Genomic DNA, 23,384 nt, shown 5'->3' on the forward strand with positions numbered 1-23,384 from the left:
ATAGACAATATGAAGGATATAGAAATTTTTTTCAAGCATTTTATTGGCATCTTTACAAGGAAAAATCAAAGATTTTTGTTTATTATAAACTTTTATTTTATATACAAAGACCAAATATTCTTGATAGAAGTCTTCTTACTGTATAGTCCTATGTGCTGTTGGCTAATTACAGTGCTGGATGCCTAAATGCACTAGATGAGGTTCACGTTCATCAGGAAATGTGTACTTTTGATTTATTGATTTACAGTTATGGCACAGTTTTTGAAAATAGAATCATGCTGAACTTATTTTTATTATCAATCATTCAAATGAATTTATGCCAAACTAGAAACTAAAGTACATTGTTCATAATGAAGAAATTTAAATACAGAAATGATCTGAAAATGACAAGATTGTTTGCTTTATGATTTATGTTTACGTAATGTTTTTCTTATACATTCTTCTATTATCATTTTTGAGTGTTAATTTGCCTTTATATACATTACATATTTTTACTCAACCTTTGTCATCGCAAACAATACTGTAATACAATCTGACAATCACCGTTTATTTAGATAGACAAAATAGTATATACTCCTTTGTTCCAGATCGAGAAACATGCTCAGAAAATGGCTGTGAGAACTCAAAAGGTGCTAGTCCTTCTTCATCGTGAAGACGGACCCCCACCCTCGGGCACTGTGAGATGGCTCAACATGCGTTCGTGGTGTCAGTCTCATTATCACATCCAGGCTCCCAAACGCATGTATCATAAGAGGCCACCCGCAAAAATTGTGAGTAAAACTGCGCTCAGTTCAATTTTGAGGGTTGCTTCTTATTGCAGCAAATTGCAGACTACAACAGAGGTCAAATTGAATTTATATTGTAATAAGCTAGAGGCTACTTTTGACATATTTATTTTTAATTGCAAAGTCTGCTGGAAAGTCTTTTTTCATCGTGTACTCTTAGGTTTGTTTGATTACTTAAAAATATTACAGTGAGAACTTTCTAAGTCCAATACATTTTTTTATTTGTTCTTGACTGTCAGACTCCTAAGAGTTAATCATGTTTTCCTGTGAGTAATTCAAAGTTGATGGAATGTTTTGAAAAGCATGGGGGCTGATGTTTTGTTTAAATTTGTAGGAGGAGCAGTGAAAATCTGTACATACAAAGATCCCTATACATCAGTAGTTCATGCAACAGTATTATGGACATGTGATACTTCTTGTAAAAGTTGAAAATTTTCGTATTTTCAGATTGAATACTACACTGAGAAAGTATTTTCGTCAAAGCCCAATGTTCACAGTGATTTCTGCCGTCTTGCTCGAGTGTTGACGGGCACCAGCATAGGTTTGGTTCTTGGTGGCGGTGGCGCAAGAGGAGCTGCACACATCGGCATGATCAAAGCCATCAAGGTAAGGATATTTAGTAAGGGGAGAGAAAGTTGTTGTTCATTTAAAAAACTATCATATATACAGTTAATATAATTTTGAAAGTCTACACTTTACTTTGTTGGTTTTAGAGCTTGTACATTTATGTTATTTCTCTTAGGGAGAAGTTTAAAAATTTGTGTACAAATACTTTAAAAGCCTGTCTGTGCTGAATCTGGAGTTAGTATACTACTGAGGTTGAGGTAACTGCTAGGACATTATCATGCTGTTGATTGTAGGTAGCACAAGTAATCTTCGAGCTGTGCTGTTTATATATTTTGTTAACAATTCTCAATTATTTCGTTGCTCAGGAAGTTGGGATTCCTATCGACATGGTTGCTGGAGTTAGTATAGGCGCCCTGTATGGCGCATTGTATTGCCTTGAGAGAGACTTCACCAGAGTAACGCAGAAAGCGAGAGAATGGAGTATGGTGAGTAGTGCAATTCCAAAACATTTGGAGCTGGTTTAAAGGGGATTAGTATAGCTTGTTGTTCCCTCACCCATTTACAGATGCATGTTAATTTTTTCCATATTTTGGTCCCTTCCCTTCCCCACAGTAGTTTTTGGCAGGAAAAAGAGGTTCATTTATATTTATTTAAAAACTTGTATAGGATATTCAGGCCCTGTTTTATAGAATCCCACAAAGACCCTTTCTATTGTACTTTCATTGTAGTAAAAATTTGGTTTTTACTGTACCAGATTTTTTATGGTTATGTGAAAATTATACCATTCATTTTTCAATGTTAGTCTCTAACATTGAAGGCGAACGCCATCTCGGCATTTAGTGTTGTGTATTACAAATGTACTGAATGCTTGTAACATTATTGCTAATATGACTGTAGGTATTGTTAACCAAGGGAAAGGTTCTCCAATGGCTTAAAAGTGAAAATCCTTTCCAGAAAATGACAAGTAAATGGCGCATGGCTTTAGACCTCACGTATCCAGAAGTTTCCATGTTCTCAGCTGCTGGCTTCAACAAACTCATCCACGAAGCGCTGGGTGACACCAACATTGAAGATTTGTGGCTTCCATATTTCACTCTCACCACGGACATCACTGATTCAGTGGCCAGAATTCATACTCATGGTAAGAGTTTTGGAGGTTATTTTTATATTTACCAGTTATTGTAACTCAGTTGATGACTGCAGCGTGAAATTACAGCAGTCAGTTGTGATCATAGCGTTTTTTTTAGCCTTAGGTAACTGGTTTTGGATGTTTAGTTTTATTTGATTTTTTTAACTAAAGTATAAAACCTTGGAACCAAGGACTTGGAAACAATTGAAATGCCGTACAGTTGGAATAATGAATAACCTAACCCCAAAGATGAAATATAATTTTTTCAGTCGTCTTGAGGTGATAACAAAGTTTGTCTACGGAGTATACTTTTCAGGCATAATTGCCACAATTTTTTTTCATTATTGTGCATAAATTTTTCCTTAGGTACTCACTGAAAGAGATGCTATTTACCTAAGCCCACAGTTGTGGTCCTTACGAATTGTAGACAGCAATCCTGAATCAAAAGAAAGGGATTGTTCACTGGCTGGATAGCCCTCATCCTACATATTTCATAGGGATCCAGGTTTTCAGATAGGCAAGAATCTCACTTTTTCACAAACTAGGCGCTTCATTTGAGACCATGGTATCAAGTCAAGCCTCATCTTACCCCAGGTCTTCACTATGACTCAACCACACTGATTAAGCTGCACTTGACTAATTTCTTATGAGAAAGGCAAGAGGTCTGGTTGCCACAGCTGAAAGTGGAAACACAACTCTAAAAGACAAAACCAACCATTGGTGCCTGTTCTCTAGCAGAGATGTGTTTTCCCTTGCTTGAGTAGAAAGTTACTTTTTACACTGATGCTTCAATTGGCTGTCCCTTTTTTCAGATTGGCCCAGGTTGTGCCAAGGGACACTTTTATTTGGGCATAGGTATATCATGCTTGGGGTATTCAGCAAGGTAATGAAAGGCATCATTGCAGGCCTATAATTTTCGTCATGACCATTGCATGGTGCATCAAAATTTGTAATAAAAGTAACACTCCTTATATCTGCTGTAGTTGAAAACAGAACGATTTACACAAAAAGTAAGTTTCATGCCTACCTGGAACCCAGCTGTCAGATGATCTTTTGTGTAGGAATGATGTTTTTAGATTCTGTGAAGACCGTGGATGCGAGTCATAGTAAATGATGGGACTGTATTGAAAAATGTTTTAAAGCCCAAAAAGTTTTTTCTTACTAACCTTTTAATCATATCATGCTTTATTTCTGTGTTTGAGGAAATACCCAATTGCACCAACTTGTGCCATTGAAAACTTGAGAGGTTCTTGCTGTGCATTCCTAGACCTGCACACTACACCCCCTTTACCCCTCACTTTTGTTTGTGTAAAGTAATCCTCATTCAACATGAAGGAAAGGAAGGAGGGCAGTCCCTCTGATTTTTAGATTAGTGGGAAAAAAGTTCCGGTGAAGGCAATCTTCTAAAGCTATGAGGTGGAGGGATTGTTTCTCAGATTTGATGGTCACAGTATAGGCAGGGAGTGGAGGGCTTGATTCACTAGCTATAGAGGTTAGGGAATGGATATCCTCAAGTTGAGGTATAGTTAATTTATGATTGACTTTTGAAATTTAGGCTGTCAAGCCAAGCACTGGGGCATCACTTAAGACAGGGTAAAGAGGGAGATGGAGTTGTTGGACAGAAGATAAAGATGTATAGAAAATGGAGAGAATGGAAGTGCAAAGATCTAATGGTGAACTGGAACACCCCACTGTTGCACCAAGAAGCAATAGAGAGGTTTGACAGCAAGATTGAAGAGAGGAAGTGGGGATGGAGGAAAAGTAAAAAGCTAGAAAGTGGTTGCAGCTAGGGGTTGGAAGGGATGCTGCAAACACCATTTAGCAATGCTCACAGTGCACCGTTAGGTGCAATAATGGCACTAATCTCCTGTATGGGCCGAGGCATAGTGGTGGAATAGCAGGAGGAGGAAATAAAGGGCCTTCTATGACAGCAGAGGGAGACGGTTTAGTCAAGGGGTGCCATGAAGGGCATAAAGTGTTAAGAAAAGAGCCAGTGGCTCACATATTGCAAGAAATCAGTGCTGGGACCAGCATGATGGGAGAGGATATGGGGAGTCAGAATTGGAGGCAAATAGCACGCAAGGTCAAAGGTGGTAGAAGTTGAAAAAGTCAGAGGAAATGTAATGGATGAAATATCCTGAATAGGAGTGACAGAACTTGTAAAGAGAGCATTGTGCGTGCTGGGAGAGTGGATGGTCTTTATGAGCATCTGGGAAGCATCAGAAACAGAAGAGACGGCGACATGAGAAGCAGTGTTCCTGGCTCTCCTCTTCTTGCAGTGAGAGTGTTGGCCTTCAGACCTAATTGGTGGAGGTGACATGGCAAGAGCTGAGACATTGTCTGAAGAAACATGCTCCTTGGCAGACAAAAGTGGAGAAGGAGACATGGAGACGTTATCTTGAAGAAGAGAAGTCCAAACTGTGGCCTTCCTTATGGCGTTGTTATGCAGAAAGACATCAAATCACAAACAGAGAGGAAACACCGATGAGAAATTAATGAAACAGTGAAATGAAAGTAATGGAAATACCGATAGTACAAAGATAATCTTTACAAGTTGTTCCTACGAGGAGCAACAGTGTTGACTCTCTTGGTTAACATGAAATAGTGAGGAGTAAAGTGAGCATCACAAGTAGGTCTGGGCATGTGCAGTAAGAGCCTATTATGTCTTGAACATTACAAGGTAGTGTGACTGTGTATTTCCTTGCCCATGAAAATAAGGCGGTTATGGGACAAATGAGTTCATGATGAACTAAAATTAGTTTTTCCTTTGAATACTACATATATTCTACTGCCATGTTTGTTCGGTTATCATAGCATTTTTATAGCCCTACCAGACTTCATTTCTCATTCTTAATAAAAGCATGATGGGAATCGAAAAATGTGATGTTAGATTTGTGTATTGGAAGATCAATGATAAGAAACACTAATATCTAGAATATGATCATTACATTGTTTTCCAACTCCTTAGTTCCATGGTTAATGTACTATATTTGTTTTGCAGTAGAGATCATTAAAATACTCTGTTGTGCCCAAGTGTGTTCAGATTATGTGCCTATTTTGGCACTGAAATGATTAAGAAACTTGCTTACGGTGATGTGGAGTATTGTAGATATTGAAAATTATGTTTTACAGTCATGTCAGCCTTTGATTGCTAGGAATTGTATGTTAAATATCCCTCTGTCCTCATAATTGTTTGAGAAATGAATGCTATACAGGTGAGGCCAGGCTGTTAGTTTTTTAGCAATAGTTTAAATTATTTGAAGATCGATTTTAGTTAAGGTTTATGTAGATTATTCATAGAATTTTAATATCTATTCATAACTTGATGTGACATTGACCATTGGTGGCATTTCAATACTTCCCTTGAACTTGGAGAGATATTTCTTGTTGCTGTGGTGTAGTGCGATTCATATCTTTTGAGAGTTTAGGTAACTGAATGGAGTTACTGGAAGTAGATTCATATCTTTTGACCTCGGAATAATTAAGGTACAATATATACATTACCTGCATGAGGTGTGTACTAGTTTACGGGAGCACTCAAGTATGAACGTAATTGTGAAGAAGGAATTATGTGGTAGGCAAACAAATTCAGATTGTGTACTTTGACGTAATGCAAGTTTATCTGGGTTTTCTGCGGAGCTGTGTTCTGATTAAGGTTTAAAAATATTTTAGTGCATGGCTTCTTGATTGCTTGAGTATATGCCGTTAATTAAAGGTATCACCCTTCGAGACTTAAGGAAACTGTTGTAACCTTGATTTTGTTGAAAATCAAGCCTTCAGTTATCTCCTAAATTACTGGAACAAGGGTGGGGGATTGTTTGGTAGATGCAAATAAATTTTGACATAACACTCCAAGATTTAAGGATCAAATTCTATTTTGTTTCAGTCTGTAGATTTATAAAAATATCTTTCCAAATCTAAAATTCATTATTTTAAATGAAGCATTGCTTTATGAATTGTGTTGATATAAAAGCCTCCCTTAGTGACTGGATGAAAGAAATAAAAGTATAACTGTTATTCCGTGTAATTATTGCTTCTGCAGTATTTAGCAGCTGTGTCTTTCTCTGTGTTTGAGTGTTGTATCCATTTTGTATTTTGGAATGACACTTTTTATTCCTTCACTTGTATTCATGTTGCTACCCTGTAGCTTTATATAGCTCTGCCAGCCCTTTTAGAAGTTGTTTGTGTATGTACAGAGCACTATTAGGATGTGATAACAGAAAGAGCACATTATTTTTCGTGTACTGTACACATTTGATGTCTAGAGTTCATCCTTGTGAAATGTGCATGGAACGTTAATATTGTTATACAGTACCAAGTTATTGATATGTATGTTAAGATGAAGTAATCTTGTGTAACTAAATAGTAATTGGTAGCTCTAGCTTTTATATTAGGGAAAGGAATATCATCTACTTAAAGCATTGCAAGTTAGTAGTCTTTTGAAGGAGGCACTGCGTAGAGTAAGCCTTGTGCAGCATACTGGATGTGGTACTGATGATTCATTGCGGAATCCCTTCTCTGATGCATTGCTTCTTGCCTTTTACTTTCCATCCATTCGCCTTTTGTCTCTTCCAACTTTCCTACTTAACTGTCCAACTTCTTTAACTTTACCATGCTTCAAGTATCACCTCCCTTGTAGAAACAAATCATTTGGGTGAGCCATAAAGTCTATAAATGCAATAATAGTATTACAGTAGTGAAACAATGGACAAAGTGAACTGCATAGGAAGATAAGAATCGCCTTAACAAAAAGTTATATTTTGGAAAAGCCCTTTGAGAACCAACAATGTAACATGGAGGTGTGATTAAACGGTACTTTGAAAATTGACACTCTGAAATTTTGGTGATGTCAGATGACGTAGAAAATTATTAAATTAATGAATGATAGCCATTAACATCTGATGTTGAGTGGCCTTTGGATGATGTCTATGGGATCTGAGGGGGGGCCAGGGTTTAAACACTATCCTTATAAAAGTTGGGGTTTTTAAGGAAAATTGTCAATGAATGAATTTATAAATAGAAAATCCCAGTGGAAGGGAGGTTCTGAAAAGGTATAACTACAAAATATTTAAACAAAATCTTTGTGTTGCTATAGAAGATGATAGATTTTATTTTTCAGTTTTTAAATCTTGTTGGTAATGAATAGTTTTAAATAGTGTTGGTACAGAATTTAGTAGTGTAACATTTGCATTGATTTGTATGCATCTTACTGTTATTACTGTGTAGTTGTAGGTATTAATGTTAGTTTATATATGTTTGGAAGGATTCTGTAAAGACAAGTTGATTGCTTATGAATTTTTTGTACTGCGTATAGGTACCTGTTTAATACTGTTCAGCACAGAAAGTTTTTATAACGTTTTGTAGGATTTTAAAGACCTTTTTTAAGACTGAATAGCTCCGAAAATAAAAGTCGGTGTTTAAGGTCGAAGAGACATTTTCTCATGTCCTCAGTGTAATGCAGGATGGTCCCCATTTCCCAATTTTGAATTGTGCTGTAAGGACTAGTTTTTTTTGGAATTAGTACTATCCTAAAACAATTCTTCCTGTATTTTAATAGTTTACTTACATTTTTAGCTACTTATCTACTAATTTTTCAGTGTATTGTTTTCTTTTTTAATAATTGATCTCTTCTTTCTGTATTTCTTATTACCTTCTGTTACTTCTTTCAAGTGAACACCATATTCTTTGAAAGCTTGATTTTCAAGTCAATGGTCCCTGAGGGCATGTTCCATATGAATAGGGTTCGTCTTCTGAATAAAAATAATAATTGAGTCGATAGCCACAGAGTCTGTCTTCAGAGGGAATTGAGTTTTGAGAGATAGGGAGCAATATCCTCTTCCTCTTGTCAAAGGTAAACACAGTAAATTGAAACTGAAAGTTTATGTTTGATAGGTATTTATTGAAAAAATTGGTAGAATGGGTTTATGTCAATCACATCAGTAAACATTGTTAATACAGACTTGAAGTTGAATGAATATCATGTCATATATACTCTATTCCTGGTAGATTGTGTATTTACCAAAATATTCTTGAAACTAGGCATAAAAACATTTAGAGATGGAGTTTTCTAATCAGAGTTTTCTAATCTTGAAATTATTACGTCTTCGAAAACAGACATTTTAGGAAACGTAGAGGAATAAGGACAATACAGAAATTAATTTCCCTGCCAGTTGGAGATCGAAAATAGTAATTATTTAATACAAACCACAGAACGCTATACATTCACAGTTTTAGAAAATGAAAAATAACTATTGCCTAATACAAGCATTTCCATATATATATACAGTATATATATAAAAGACTGTGATCTAACATTGTTTTGCAACAATCTTATTACAGTACTCATAGTGTAGCCCAAATTTATGGTCCTAAATTTCTTAGACACTGTATTCACAGTTCGAAAGAAAATCATCTGGTTGGCAGCATTGCATATACGTTTTGCGGATCCCCAGATTTCAGGCAGAGAAAGTGCTTCATTTTTTGTCTTTAGCATGTAAGTAGGCCTCAGTTTTCCCCAGACATTTTGCTTGATCATTTCTACATAATTACAGTATTAGTCATCTTCATCACAGGTACTTACCCATTTTAAGCCTTTCTCATGTTTTGCTAGGGCATTAAAGAAGACTTGAGTGAAGTTTCTGTGAATTTTTTTTATTTCCAACTGATGGGGTTTTCATTTTTGCTGCCCCAGATTTATTGAAATTATTGAAAGTATTTTGCCAGGTAAGTTTTGTATAATGCAGTAGGCAGGCAGACAGTATGTTTTGAGATGGTTCCTTAGTTCCTTTTAAGCTAGCTACACTATGAAAAAGTGAGGTTCTTATCTCTGGAACTGGAAGATTCGTGGGTCTCTGGAACTGGAGGATTCGTGGGTCTCGTGCGTTTCTGCCAACCAACAGACAATTTTCTCTTGAACTGGGAATTAAATTTATAGGAACTTTGTGGACTATGAATTTGAGCTAAATTATAATTTTGTTTAAAAAAAAAAGCTAGATTTTATATTTTATTTATTGTTATGAAGCTGAGCCTGTGATAGCTGCATGAATCAGACTTGTTTGTAAAGAGAAAAACAAGCATGCATTATGAGTTTCCCTCTTGGGTGGTGACAGGTCTTTCTCACAAAGCACTAATATTGGAAGTGATTTGTCCTGTTTATTCAATTCTATAGAAAAACATTTATTCACAAATGGTCTATTCATTCATATCTGACAAGGTCTTTACACTGGGTCACTGAGTGTTAACTAAACCAAAACACATTTGTGATAGTACTCCTGTATTCAACAATAAACGAGACGTCTCTTCCATTCACTGGTAGTTAGCCATCAGTGCACTAAAAAGCAAGATAACATTATTTTTAGGGAGAGACAGACATCGTGGTACAATTATCTAGCTTGAGCCAAATGCAAGCAAGAAAGAGGGCACCTAACTTGGAGAAAGTAAACAGATTGTCATCCTGTAACCCAATAGCATTCTATAAATTTGACGGCTCATAGAAATAAAATTAACTTGGGAAAACCATATGCTTTGGCTGAAACTTTAATACCTCGGCTAGGAATGAAGTACCATACGATTAAACATATGGTTCTTCCGAGTTCATTTTGCTTCTGTGTGTTCTTTAAAGCAAAAAGTTTGAATTGATTAAATGAAAATGTAAATTAGCAAGAATGAAACTACATTCAGCATTCATGGAAGCAATTACTTTCAGCTCACAGATATTGTTATGAATACAGATTTCTTGGATATGTTGGGGTAATTGTTCATACAGTAACTCTTCATTCCACTTGGAAACAACTTTATACTTAGGCTTGCCGATGCTGTATAAAAAATGTTGCTGGGAAATGCTCTTGAGTTCATTCTTATTCTTTTTGCCTCGTGCGGTGCACTGCAGACATTACTTAAGGTTCTTTGCAGCATCCCTTTGGTCCCTAGCTGCAGCCCCTTCCATTTCTTTTACTGTACCTTTGTTTATATTCCATCATGCATCATACTTTCCACCCCCTCCTAACAATTGTTATATAGTGCAGCTGCAAGGTTTTAATCTTGTTGCACCTTTACAACCTTTCCACTCTCAAATTCCCTTTAAGCGCTGAATGACCTCATTGGTCCCAGCACTTGGCCCTTGACTTAAATTCTGTATTCCATTTCGTTTCTATTTCTTTTTATATTGTACTTTTCTTAGATTTGTTTTTGAGACATACAGTACAACTATTACACATTACATGACCCTATAGCTTTTACCATTTCTGACATCTTTATTCTTTATTTTTGCTTTTTTTTTAATGCATTTTAAATCAGTGATTTTGTCTTAATAGGAAGCAACATTTTTCCTGTTCACTTTTGTGAAATACTGTGTATAATTTTGTATAAGTTGTTACAATACCTGATTTGTTATAGTATATGCAATGCATTGATCATAATAACATGATTTTTTCTTGTTTTCAGTGCTTTTTGCATTGTTTTCTCGGGTATTCAAGTGCTATAGTTTTACATTCAGCATAGAGAGTGTGTGTGTGTGTGTATACAAGTATTGATCCCATATTGACAGAGTTGGTGTATGGGTGTGGCTACAGTTTTCCCCTCTTTGTCTGTGTGTCGTCACAATTCTTTCTACAACCTTGAAGGGATTTCAGTCACATCTAGCACAAAAGTAGACCATCTTGCAAAGACTTGAATGAAGGGAGATGTTTTCACCTCTTCCATTTGTCTGTCTGTCATTGTGCAAGTTTGTAGCCTTGTTTCTATTGAACATGTCCTGGGTTAGTGGGTTACAAATTGTGAGTCATATGTTTATAGGAGTAAGAACAAATTCACATTATAGGATACAGTTTTGGACTGATTAGCGTACCGTGATTTTGTTTCTCTCGTAGCTGTTTTGTGATAGCTCAGGATATTCTCTTCATGCGTGGATTACGACTAGACAAGAATTGCATGTTTCCATGTACTGATGCATGTTTGATACAGCCAGATCCAGCAGTTTGAGTCAAAGTAGCTGTTCGCTTAGGATCCCTATTCATTTACAATTGAACGGTCAGCTGTTTTCCTGTGCTTTGTACACTGCTATGTATATATCCCTCTTTTGTTTTATGAGATTGCCTTTTATACTCTGGTTACAATTTTTTCCTTTGGTTAGACTTTACATGAGAGAGAGAGAGAGAGAGAGAGAGAGAGAGAGAGAGAGAGAGAGAGAGAGAGAGAGAGAGAGAGAGAGAGAGAGAGAGAGAGAGAGAGAGAGAGAGAGAGAGAGAGAGAGAGAGAGAGAGAGAGAGAGAGAGACTCTCTTTAGACACAAATGCCGTTAACGTGGAACATTATCTTTTATACATTTTTTGTTTCCTTGCTTTGGAGTGCATTTAGAGTATTGTGTGTCCTGCTTATCCTGTAGTTGTATTTTGTATTTTCAGTCTGTTGCATTGCAAATGACAGAAATTTTTATTTGCATCGTTATTTTTTCTGCTGTTGTAAAAAATTGCTGTAAGCTTCTCCCCCATTTTGTACTGTGCTTTTCTTTTGGAAGTTAACCAACTGTTGTCAGTCGTCTGATTTGTAGTTAGAGTGGTAGATATTTCCTGTAGGATACAAATGTGTTTTGTCTGAGCTTTGCTTGCTCAACTTGGTGGATGTTTTTATGATTTATTTCCTTTCACACTGCATTTGTTCCAGTGTTTATAAGATTGTTGGCTTAGTCTTGTGAAGGTAGCTGGCTCAGCTTTGTGGTGATAGCACCTGTGCGGTCAATTGAAAATTGAGGCCAGTTATTATAGTTGTGATGAATTTCTTCGTGTGTACAAAAAATGAACTGGGTTTGAGAGCTTGTTAAATGTTTGATTTTATTTCCATTTTGTTGTGGCATACAGTGCATAAGGTTGTCAGGTGGAATTTGAGAGGCATGTTAACATACTCATGTTATGTATTCATTTCTGGTGTCATTTTAAAGCAGAATAATTGTACTGATATTGAGGTATGATTAAAAGCAGAAAAAGACACGACAGGTCAAAATGACAGGTTGAATATTGCTGAAAATGACACATCCCATCCTTGTTAGGGTCCTTTGGGGTTGGATTTTAGTTGGTTCATCACGGAGTCAAGAGGGTTAACAAAAAGCAGTGTTGAGAGTACGCAGACAGTGGCCATACTTAAACACATCACTAAACTGTGACCAGAAATTGTAAATTAAAATCGACAATTATGTTATTTAAATAAATACCTGCATTTAAACAGTGCACATCAGTGATAAAATGGTAACTTTCAACTGTTTGTGCTTTGATCCTCAGATGCACTGAAGCTACCATTTCATAGCTGATGTGTATTGTTTGAAGACAGTATTTACCCATGAAACATTTTTGTAGATTTTCACATACAGTGGCCACAATAGAGATATGTAGTTTAATTTATCAATTTCGTAGGCTGTCGTGCCAGATAAATTCTATTTTGCTGAATCTCACCATTCAGTGGAAGATGGAGGACAACCTCGTAAACAAGGTTTAGTGGTATTGCATCACTGGCCAAGTTACTGAGACAGTGGGAGAATGCATTTCCTGATATGTTTTCAGGAGTCTCTGTATTCATTTTGGTTTGGGGATTTTGTTATTTAACTTTTGCATAAAGTGTAATATCTGTAGAAAGTTCTTGTGCTTTAATATCTGGATAACTTTAAGAGTACTAGTATCAAGGTCATTCCCTTGAAAGACTAGATTTTTATCATGTCTGTTAGTGTTCATCCTTCTTCAGTACTTTTTGGTAATTTTATTTCTTCGATCATTTAGGTGTTAAAAAGTTTAGGTACACAAATAATGAGTATGAACAGAGTTTAAAAGCTGTAAACTGATCAGGTAATGGCAAAGTGTGTTTACATTTTGCACACCTTTAAAATTAGCTAATGATTCTTATAGTTTTATCCCTCTACCTCTTTAGATAAGTTTTTGCAGCAAAAACTACCGTTTGCTATAATATACATAATCAGACTGAAAAAATGCTCTATGTAATTTATCAGGTGTACTTTACTGCAAATAAGTTAATGATAATAATAGGCCTTCACTGTATACTGGAAAAAACCATCCATTATTTGTATTTTTGTTTTTCCAGAGCAGCCATATATAAGTGGATTAAGGATTTATTTACACAGCTACTATGAAAAATAATTCCCATCATTCATCTGACATTCAGATACATTAACTGGCATAAATTATAAAAAAATTACTACCAAAGTCAAGAAAATACAAGTGCATTTCAACAGTGAAATACTCCCATTTCAGGAATGTGAGAAACTAATACTATTGGGAGTTATTCTTTACGGGAATGGGCCCTGTAGATGAAATAGGTTACCGTAGCTTAAGTTACGCTTGGGAATACTGTGTGCCGTTTCAAGTTAGGTCCTGTATAGCAACTCTTCAACCACAAGCTTACCTCCCATTCAGTCTCGTCCAAATTTGCTCTCCAAAAAATAATGCCTCAACTTAGCAGGCTTCTCTACTAAACGGCTACCATATTATGATTATTTTTCCCCATGCCGCCACTTCAGATGTGATACATTTTTAGATATGCCTCTTAAATTGAATATAAGTGTCAAGTACAGATTAGTTTGGGTTAAGAGCTCTTGCTGTTAGCTGTAAGATGACCAGAAAATATTCAAGGATTATAATACTGAGTCTTTGTTACTTGGAGGACTGTTATCTATCAGGAAGGCCAGACTCCCGAAGGATCTGTTAAGTTGAGGTGCTGTTTAAATGTAATTCTACCTTGTTCCAGTTGTCTCCCCTGGTTTTAGAACATATCTTCTATGCCAGACCTGTGAAAGTTAAGAAATATGACTTGATGAGGGGGGGAAGGGGAATCTACTGTTTTTGTTATTTTCTAGATTCTTTTAGGTGTCACCTGGAGTGGGAAAACTGGATTAAAGTTGAAGTTGACCAGTTAGGCAGGAAGAGAGTGAAAGAATGTTAGTAAAGTACGAGGCAGTATTTCCTGTGAGGACTTGGTGATTTTGATGAAAGTACCTTTTAATAATATAATAATAAAATAATAATAGAAAGTTCTATACTAATAATACCAGAATGAAACCAAAGTTGAATCTCTATTTTATGAAGAACATCTTAAAATGCCTTTGAACTTTGGGAACACATGGGATGAATCATTATCTCAACAGTTTAAGTTACAAAAAACAAGAGAAATGCATTGTAACATTTTGGGAACAAAAAACAAGAGAAATGCATTGTAACATTTTGGGAACAAAAAACAAGAGAAATGCATTGTAACATTTTGGGAACAAAAAACAAGAGAAATGCATTGTAGCATTTTGGGAACAAAAAACAAGAGAAATGCATTGTAGCATTTTGGGAACAAAAAACAAGAGAAATGCATTGTAGCATTTTGGGAACAAAAAACAAGAGAAATGCATTGTAGCATTTTGGGAATTTTTGGCTGAGAAATTCTGGATACCTCTTTAATTGGAGCTGTTCATCTTTCATCATTCTGGGAGGGGGGGGGAATTTAGGATCCATCTTTAAAACAAATCAGATAATACAATTCTTCAGGAGACACAGGAAAATGTTTGTAGGAAAGGAAATCTTTGTTTAAGAAATAAGAGAATTTTTCATAATGCAAGAAAAGAAACTGTAGACTCAAGTACACTATACAGCAAACATATATCACATCATTCCTATTGATACACCTCTTTTCCTAACTAAGTGGCCGTTTTCGTTTTCTATGGTTTTACTTTATTTTTGTGTTACTACTTTTTCATAATTTATTCTTCTCTATTTCTTTTTCCACAATGAATTGGTTTCCCTATTAGGGCCCTTGGTTGTGCTATTCTGCTTCTCCAGTCAGAGTTGTAGCTGGGCTGTCAATAATAATACTATATAATAGCAATAATAGTAACCAAGGTTGAGACCGCACCTTTGTGTATAAAAGCCTTAATCCCTTGTGGGAAATCTAGGAGAAAAGCTCTTACGTCACCCCACTGTTAATTCTCTTAAGTATCACAGTCGTAAGCACTGTGTGAAGAAAATTGGTGGGGATGGTGCAAAGATTGGAACAGTGTTCTATAAGAAAAGAGGAAAGGTGCTGAGATACAGAAGAAATCGAAATCAGTCTTTCAAGGGGTGACTAGTTATTTCTCAGATACGAAAGTTATGCTCGAGAGCAAATGCCAGGAGTCTTTTGGCACTGGGTGAGGTTTCTTGTTACCCGAGTGCCTCCTTGTTCCAGATTCATTATTTTTATTTCTATACCGAAGTAATTATTCCTAAATCACAATGGCTTCTGGATTATGATCAAATTTATTAATATACATGCTTCATCATTGGGGTTTATATATCCTATGCTGAAGTATAGGCAGTCCCCACAGCGGGGGTTCCATTCCTGATGGCTTGCCATAACCCGAAAAAAGCCGTAAACTGGAACATATTGAGAATAAATGATGCTTACGGCACTGTAAGCGCTGTAAAACCAGGTTTGCGGTGCTGTAAAATCAGGTTAATGGCGCTGTGAGCCAGGCGCCGTATAGTTGGAGCGCTGTAAACCGAAACCGCCGTAATCTGGGGATTGTCTATTTTTAAAGTACAGTACAGTGCAATGTACTAAATTCAACACTGCTACCAAAGTCTAAGGGCCATTCCCAGTGCACTGAGCAGATTGCTCAAGTTAGTGGCTAGTAGCTATTTAGGAAAAGAGTAAGTAGTATACATTCTATACTGATTTTTCTTTTTTGTAGGGAACTTAGTTTTTATGGCTGTATCTTTAAGGGGACTTCTGTTTGAGGTTGAAGTTGTACTGTAAAATTTTTGTAGTTTGTGGTTTAGGAAGCTCATTTTAGTTTCTATAGCTCTTGTGGAACTTAGTTTAATACTTTAATATCTTTATTTGTAAGAACAAATCCATCTTATTCTTATCGTATGTGTACGACAGATGTGCTCCTTACTACTTACTGTGTTGAGGAATAATTTTAAATGTATTGCTTTACAGTTTCGCAAAATCCTGATGTGACTCATAAAGCAGAAGGTTTTTTTTGTGTGCAAGATTGTGATATTGTACCTCTAGATGATTCAAGAGTTGATTTCTAAAAACTTAGAGTAGCAATAAAAACATTTTTTTCTGACGCTTTCTCTTTTTTTAAAGCAGTAGGTGAAAGTGTTCTGTATTACTGAAGCAGTTTAAAGCACTCTTAATTCTTTTTTAATGAAGCATTATTAACTTGTACAGTAGTGTTAAGGGTAAGATTATGCAAACTGAAGTTTGATTAATAATACTTTTTTTTATATATATATTTTTGGCAGTGCTGACCTTAAAATGACTTTCGTTTGCTTTTACAAAACATAAACTTTACCCAGCTGTTTAGTGCAGTGTCCCCCTTATGGCTCTTTTGTTGATTTTGCTGCTAGCTATTATTATACAATATCTGTACAGTGATTAGCTGGTCAGTGTTAGCTGTTTTAGTGATAGCTGAGGAAATGTATTAAGCACCAGTGGGTATTGCAGGGACCACATGGAGGTACGTGCGAGCATCTATGTCCCTCTCGTGGTATATGCCACCTCTCTGCGATCCTCATGACGGGCACATGCTACTCGATGGCGGCTATGTCAACAACCTGCCAGGTATAGCTGTATCGGGGCAGTAATTATAGCACACTTAGTTTTGGGGTTTTGTTAACATCCAAATTATGGTATAATTCACAATAAAAAAACTTGGCAAAGATCTAGTTGCTTGTGAGATTAAGAGCTTTGAAATGTCAACTTGTCAGTAGACTCTTGGGAATACAGATTCATCATGGCATTTAATCCTTACAAGAAGCATTTCAGGGCTTCAGAGAGGACTCTAGTTCTTGCCGAGCACATGCCCACATTTTCAAATCCAAGCTTCGTTGTCAGGTTTTCAGTGATCAAGACATGAGTAAGGAAAGTGAGTGAAATGACAAATTTAAAACAGTTGCTGACTTACAGATCTTGCATAATTTAAGCCTATTTTAGTCATTGTGTGAAGTATCATGAACTAACGGAAGTTTTCCTTCTCTTTTTTTTTTTTTTCTAGCCCCAGTTTTTGTTGCTGTGTTTAGGCAGTATAATTGTGTCTCTGCTTGCAGATTTTTCTCATGAAGGCAGACTTGCTAAGCATCCATCCCTCTGGCTTTTGATACTCTGTTATGTTCCTTCCTTTATTTTGTGTTTCCCAACAAACCCTACAGAGGTAATGCTGCATGTTCAAGTCCGTGTGTGTCTTGTCGAGCTCACTGCTAACTTTTAACCGTGCATGTAGAAGTGAGTGATTGTAATTGTCATGTATGTAGGTCCATTCCTGTAGTTGTTGCTCCTCTCAATTTCTCACTTATTAGATGAAGAAGAAAATGTCCTTGCATGATTTTATTTTTAGGAGTGAAGTGTGTGAAATAATTGATGTTAATCATCTCTCTGTTTGTCGAGGATGTTGGAACATTTGTAGGATTGTTCATGTGTTAGTTTTGTCATCTTTTCATCTTCATATACAACAGGTTTTGGTGAATAAAAAACCCTATTTTTGGTAACCTCTCTGAGTCCTCGAAGGAGTTACGTAACTCGCTTCTTTGAGGAGCGAACAGCAGCTGCGCTATCAAAAAGGGTCCTTCTCCAGAGTGTTTTGATGCAGGATATGACACTACATTGTTTTTCAGTTTGAGGCTTGTGAACATTGAGTTTATATAACAGTACTAATTCTCAACTCACCTGTGGCACCATTGGTCTTGTATTTAGTGTGGAAGGAAGATGGGAATGCTTGAAGAGATGAGGTTTATCACCCGAATGTGGAAATTTCTTTTGTCATGTCGAGTTTTATTTTGCTTCTCGCTCTCAAGAGTTTTAACGAGAGCGTAATCACCAAAACACCTGCAGTTTTAATGTTTGATATTTGCTTGGTCGTGATTATTATTGATTCTTGATCACGGTGAGAAACTGATTTTATTTTTAATAATGTTGGAATGCTGATGACACATTTATTTAGTAATTAGGTACAGCTAAAAAAAAAAAAAGTTGGATACTCACAGATTCACATCCATCTTTTGTTAAACACGCGTAATATAGCTTTTTCTCATAAGTAAAATCTGTTTTGAACACCAACAGGGCCTTTCAGGTTGAAATCTTGGTGTTAGAGGTACTGACGTTTTGATGGTTTTATATTTTTTAAAAGTGTGTAATTGAATTTATCTCACATATATAAATATAATATTTTCACATTTTATTACAAAGTGATAGTATTTTTATACTGCTTTGAAAATTGATAAAAAAAGGAAAAAATATGTTTTATTTCCACGCAATAATTTCCAGCCAATTAGATTTTCAAAGACCATTGTTAAGTGACATTTGTCTCAAATTTTTTGGTAGTATCCAGAAGTTGCCAAGTAGTAGGAGAAGGTGCTTAGCTGTTTAATTGGCTCTTTTTAAGGCCAGCAGAATCCATAACCAAATGCTGTACTTTTATGCATATATTAATGCTTTGGTTTATGGTAAAATGGAACTAATGAATTCCAAGTTATTTGACAGATTTGTTGATGTTTGTACCGTAAATATTTTAGTGTTGAGTAGATTCATACCTTGTAAAGAGTATGTTTTTTTTATTTTATTTGGTTTTTTGCATGTAGGTCATTTTAAAGTTTGAAAGTTATCACTTACCAGTGCTTTTGTTAGTTTAGTTTCAGGTTGCTATTAAGCAAAACCTACCTGGACTTCTTTGCTAGAGCACTGTCAGTTGCTTACGATACAGGAATGCTTTGGTAATAACTTTTAGGCAGGTTTCATGGAGTAAGGTTGTGCTATGTGGTTTTTTTTTTTATTGTTATATCAACTTATTTATGAGTGGTGAAGCAGGTTTATGTTTTTTGTTTTAGTAATATGCAGGGTGTTTGTGTTGCAGCTTACATGCAAGTATTGTGCTAAGTGTTGGAGGTTTTGTTATATCTGTATCTCTTGTAGGTTATCTTGTACAGGTAAATGTCATTGTTATATATTGTTGGGCATTTCATACTTTTAGTCCGGTAAATCTTCTTGATGAAAAGATGGATGTATTGTATTTGATAAAAAAAAAAATTCTCATCAAAATTGCAGTACCTTTTTTTGCAATTGAAAGGTTTGACTTGCACACACAATGCATTGCAAGTTTCATCAAACTGCATGTCATCTTGGATAAACTGTAGATTACAGTACACCAGAAACTGCCGTTCCTGATTAGAGTTTTGTGCCCCCTTTCATGCCAGGCGCTGTTTGGCGCTATGTCCGAGCTTCAATGTCGATAGCTATGCTGCTCCCTCCGTTGCCAGACCCTGTTGATGGCCACTTATTAGTTGATGGCTGCTACATCAATAATGTCCCAGGTAAGGTAATGAGGTAAATTCAACATAAAGACATGCTGCTACCTGAAACCAGTCCATATGCAAGTTGAGAATTGTGCATTTTACGGTTACGTTTAGCAAACTTACGCCGATAACCTCACGTCGAGTAAGTACATGTGGTGGTAATTGATTTTGTTGCATCACCAGTTGGTTTTGTATTTGTCCTTTGCCAAATTATTTTAAAAATTCTGTAATATATTTTCATTCATTATTTAAGGAAAAATTTTGACTGATGCCAAGGAATGACTTGAGTTTTTTATGGAAAATTCTCTGCATTTTATAAAGATTAGATATTTGCAGATACATTGACTTAGAATGATTGTAATGTATAACTATCGGGTTTTGTAGCATTACACTAAAATGCCATAAAGAGGCTGCTAACATTAATTTTACCATATGGTCATTGATTGTAGTGATTCATTGATAACCAGGAACCCACGTTAACCAATGATGTCATGATACCAGTTTAGTGCACAGTACAAGTAAGTACTAAGATGAAATGAACTGGTGATTCAAGAAAAACACCTTTTGCAGTGACATACTTTATATTAATCTGGATGCTGTACAGTAATACTATTTAGAATCAGTGCTTCATTGTTAAAAAAAATCTTTTAAGAGCAGAGGTGTATACAGTATATGTTGTCACAAACCTGTTACTTTGGACAGAGCCTAATCCTTCGAAAAAGCAGAATGATGGAGGTCCTTTGCTTGTGGTTGGGTAGTGCACTCATATTTGCTTGCTTCAGGTCCTTATTGTGTAACTGCCTCACTCAATGAGTTCTGTTGGCTAGTTAGTAGATCCAAGTCTTTCCCCAGACCTTATGGACTGTTCAGGATACCAGTTTCATTTTCCCCCCTCATCATTTCTTCTTTTCCCAACTTCCTATTAATTTATTATTAGTGTGTGCAAAGACTTGCGTAACCAAGCTTGAGTTTTTACTGTCATGCTGGCTAGGTTTTTCTTGCTGTGAACTCTAGATATTTTCAGTCTAGATTTCATCTCTCTTAAGGGTCTGAAGTTGACTGCTACCGCATTAATTACCCTGTATGCTGGGCATGCATTTGAAAGAAAAGATCCTGATAAATTTTGGTCACTTTACCTCAAAAAATGGGTTGGACTTGCTATACACATTTCTAAAGCATCTTTGTCGATTTTCTGTTTTTCAGTTGAGCAAATAATACACTCAGATGTTTCACATTACCTACAGTCACCATTATGTTTCCAGTTTACGTTTGAAGAAGAGAATCTTGGTGGCAGGAGAAGGAAGGAGCTGGATGCTGGTTGTTTCCTATCAGCATGCAGGACCTGTGGCTGGATTGGTTTTGGTTTTGGTTCTTTGTGTGGCATCCTAGTTTTCTCCATGTCCGTGTATCTGTTCTTTGTCGTCTTGCAGTAACAATGTACTGTTCATAACTTAATAGAGTGTTGTGACATTTGTGATGTGAAAGTTTATGTCTTACATTTTAAGCATTCCAGAAGATTTTCACATTGATTGTGAAATCTTTAATTACAACTTTCAAAACTGTTGTAGGTGATCGTGATCACTTAATTTTTCATGTTTGAAGTAACTGGAAGTTTGGTAAGGCTGCTGTGCGACTTTCTGTACTAGAAATTTTAATGGAAAGTATTTTTCAAAACTCCAGGTTGGTGAATAGTTTCTTAATTTCCAGAGAAAGACTCTGAAATTTCTGCAGTAATGGCATTGTTAAAAAAATACGTATGTGGTCTTGTAAGACCACTGTGTAAATATGTGACTATTTTGTCAACCATTAATCTGTATAGTGTTTTGTTTTTCTGGTTGACATTTTTCATCACCGACTATTGGCCATATAGATGTCTATGTTTTGCTGTAAATGAACCTGACTGCATTTTATTACTGTGTAAGGATTGATAAAATTGTTACCAGCATTTGTGAAACTTATAAAAATACCAGATAATTAACCAGCATTTAAAGCATTATTTTCCAGATGTTGAACACCTGTTTTGTTCTACTAGAGTTGTGTTTCTGACTGAAAGACAGAAGAACATCTAATCAACAACAATGTAGAGTAAGATTTTAAAAATGAGCCCTGACAACTGAAGCTTGGATGAATTATAGGCAATGAATAAAATTTTGCATCACACTTATTCCAATGATTTTGGTAAAAAAATTAAATTTTGGAATTCGTCTAAGGTAGATTAATTATAGTGTTCTTTACAATCCATTTCTTCATTCTCTGACCCATTTTTCTCTTGATTCTTTCAACTGAGCAGGAGATGTAATGCGCAATAAGTGGAGTATGGGAAGCATCCTAGCCATTGACGTTGGGTGTCAGTATGAGACAGACTTCACCAACTACGGGGACTGGCTCTCTGGGTGGAGCGTTTTATTCCGTAGATTCTTCCCTTTCAAGTACTTTTTCAGAAAGGAATTGAAGGTAAGTAACATGGTTCAAGAAGTGATGTTATTGCATAGATTGTGAAGACATATATGTAACAACAGTTGCACATCTAGGATTATATAGAATGGCAGTTTTATTATATAACGATGTTTCTTAAACTTGTTAGCATGTCCATCTTTTGTAGAACTTACATTTCACTAAAACCACTATATTTATGATGATTACAACATCTCTTGCCTGCATTAAAAGGTGTCACAGTTAGATGTACTTACTATTAATTGTGGATTTAAGAGTGTAGGAAGTTCAAAAGAGAGGGAAAATTAATGAAGGAAAAAAGAAAATCTGGATTATTATTACATTATTACCAGTATGGCAATAATCGAAATGTGCTCCCGTCCATTTTATTAAAGAAGATTTATCCCAGTGTTAAGTCTGCAGGTTTGTTAGTTATGAAAAATATAAATGAATTAAAAATTTGTCATTTCAAGCCAAAAGACGTTTTAACTGATCAGGAAGCTTCCATAGGGGTTAAATAAAGTACAAGTAAGAGTAATAAAATGCAAAGATAAATAATCAAGAGTAGCAATTGTATTTGATTTCACCTTCAAACGGGAAAATTAAAGACATGAAAGCATGGAATAAAAGTTGTGGCATAGACCAGGGTTCGTTTGGCAGCTGCATAAGATTTTGAAGATGACCCAGGTACCACAAATTGTGCACATAATTAAAGGTGAGATTGAGTGACTCCATTTACCAGCATAATATTGGAGTCAAAGTTGTGATCAACATATCTTCCAGGTTGGGTCATTATCAGTCTCGTTTTGTTTTGTAGAGAAGTACAAGGCCATATTATAGCATTTTAAGTATAAAATTAATGTGGTTCTAATTGTTATGGCATTCCTCTTAGGCATTTTTGTTTTGCAGGTCCCAAACTTGTATGATATTCAGTCTCGGTTGTCTTACGTGTCCTGTACCCGACAACTAGAGGAGTTGAAGGCTAGTGAAATCTGTGAATACATCCGTCCTCCTATAGATAAATATCATACTCTGCAGTTTGGTGCTTTTGATGAAATTAAGGTAAGATTTAAAATTAAACTATTTTGTGAATAAAGAGACTATATATTTATAACTCTTAAGTAAACAAGTACATGAAGATGTATTGGTGAGCCA

General features: G+C 35.8%; 1 protein-coding gene across 3 annotated transcripts in view; it reads left to right on the forward strand.

Moving 5' to 3' along the window:
* sws (patatin like phospholipase domain containing sws) overlaps positions 1–23,384 on the forward strand; it is a 46,985-nt gene that overhangs the window by 14,062 nt on the left and 9,539 nt on the right. For 2 of the 3 annotated variants that reach the window (XM_067092170.1, XM_067092172.1), the window contains exons 13-19: positions 588–770; positions 1,233–1,391; positions 1,718–1,837; positions 2,307–2,493; positions 16,957–17,073; positions 22,087–22,250; positions 23,139–23,291. In XM_067092170.1, the coding sequence (XP_066948271.1) occupies positions 588–770; positions 1,233–1,391; positions 1,718–1,837; positions 2,307–2,493; positions 16,957–17,073; positions 22,087–22,250; positions 23,139–23,291 (1,083 nt within the window). Of the gene's footprint in view, positions 1–587; positions 771–1,232; positions 1,392–1,717; positions 1,838–2,306; positions 2,494–16,956; positions 17,074–19,697; positions 19,815–22,086; positions 22,251–23,138; positions 23,292–23,384 lie in introns of all 3 variants that reach the window. The other variant, XM_067092171.1, reaches the window with a different exon arrangement.

This window comes from Macrobrachium rosenbergii, chromosome 48 (genome assembly GCF_040412425.1).
Source record: "Macrobrachium rosenbergii isolate ZJJX-2024 chromosome 48, ASM4041242v1, whole genome shotgun sequence".
NCBI lineage: Eukaryota > Metazoa > Arthropoda > Malacostraca > Decapoda > Palaemonidae > Macrobrachium > Macrobrachium rosenbergii.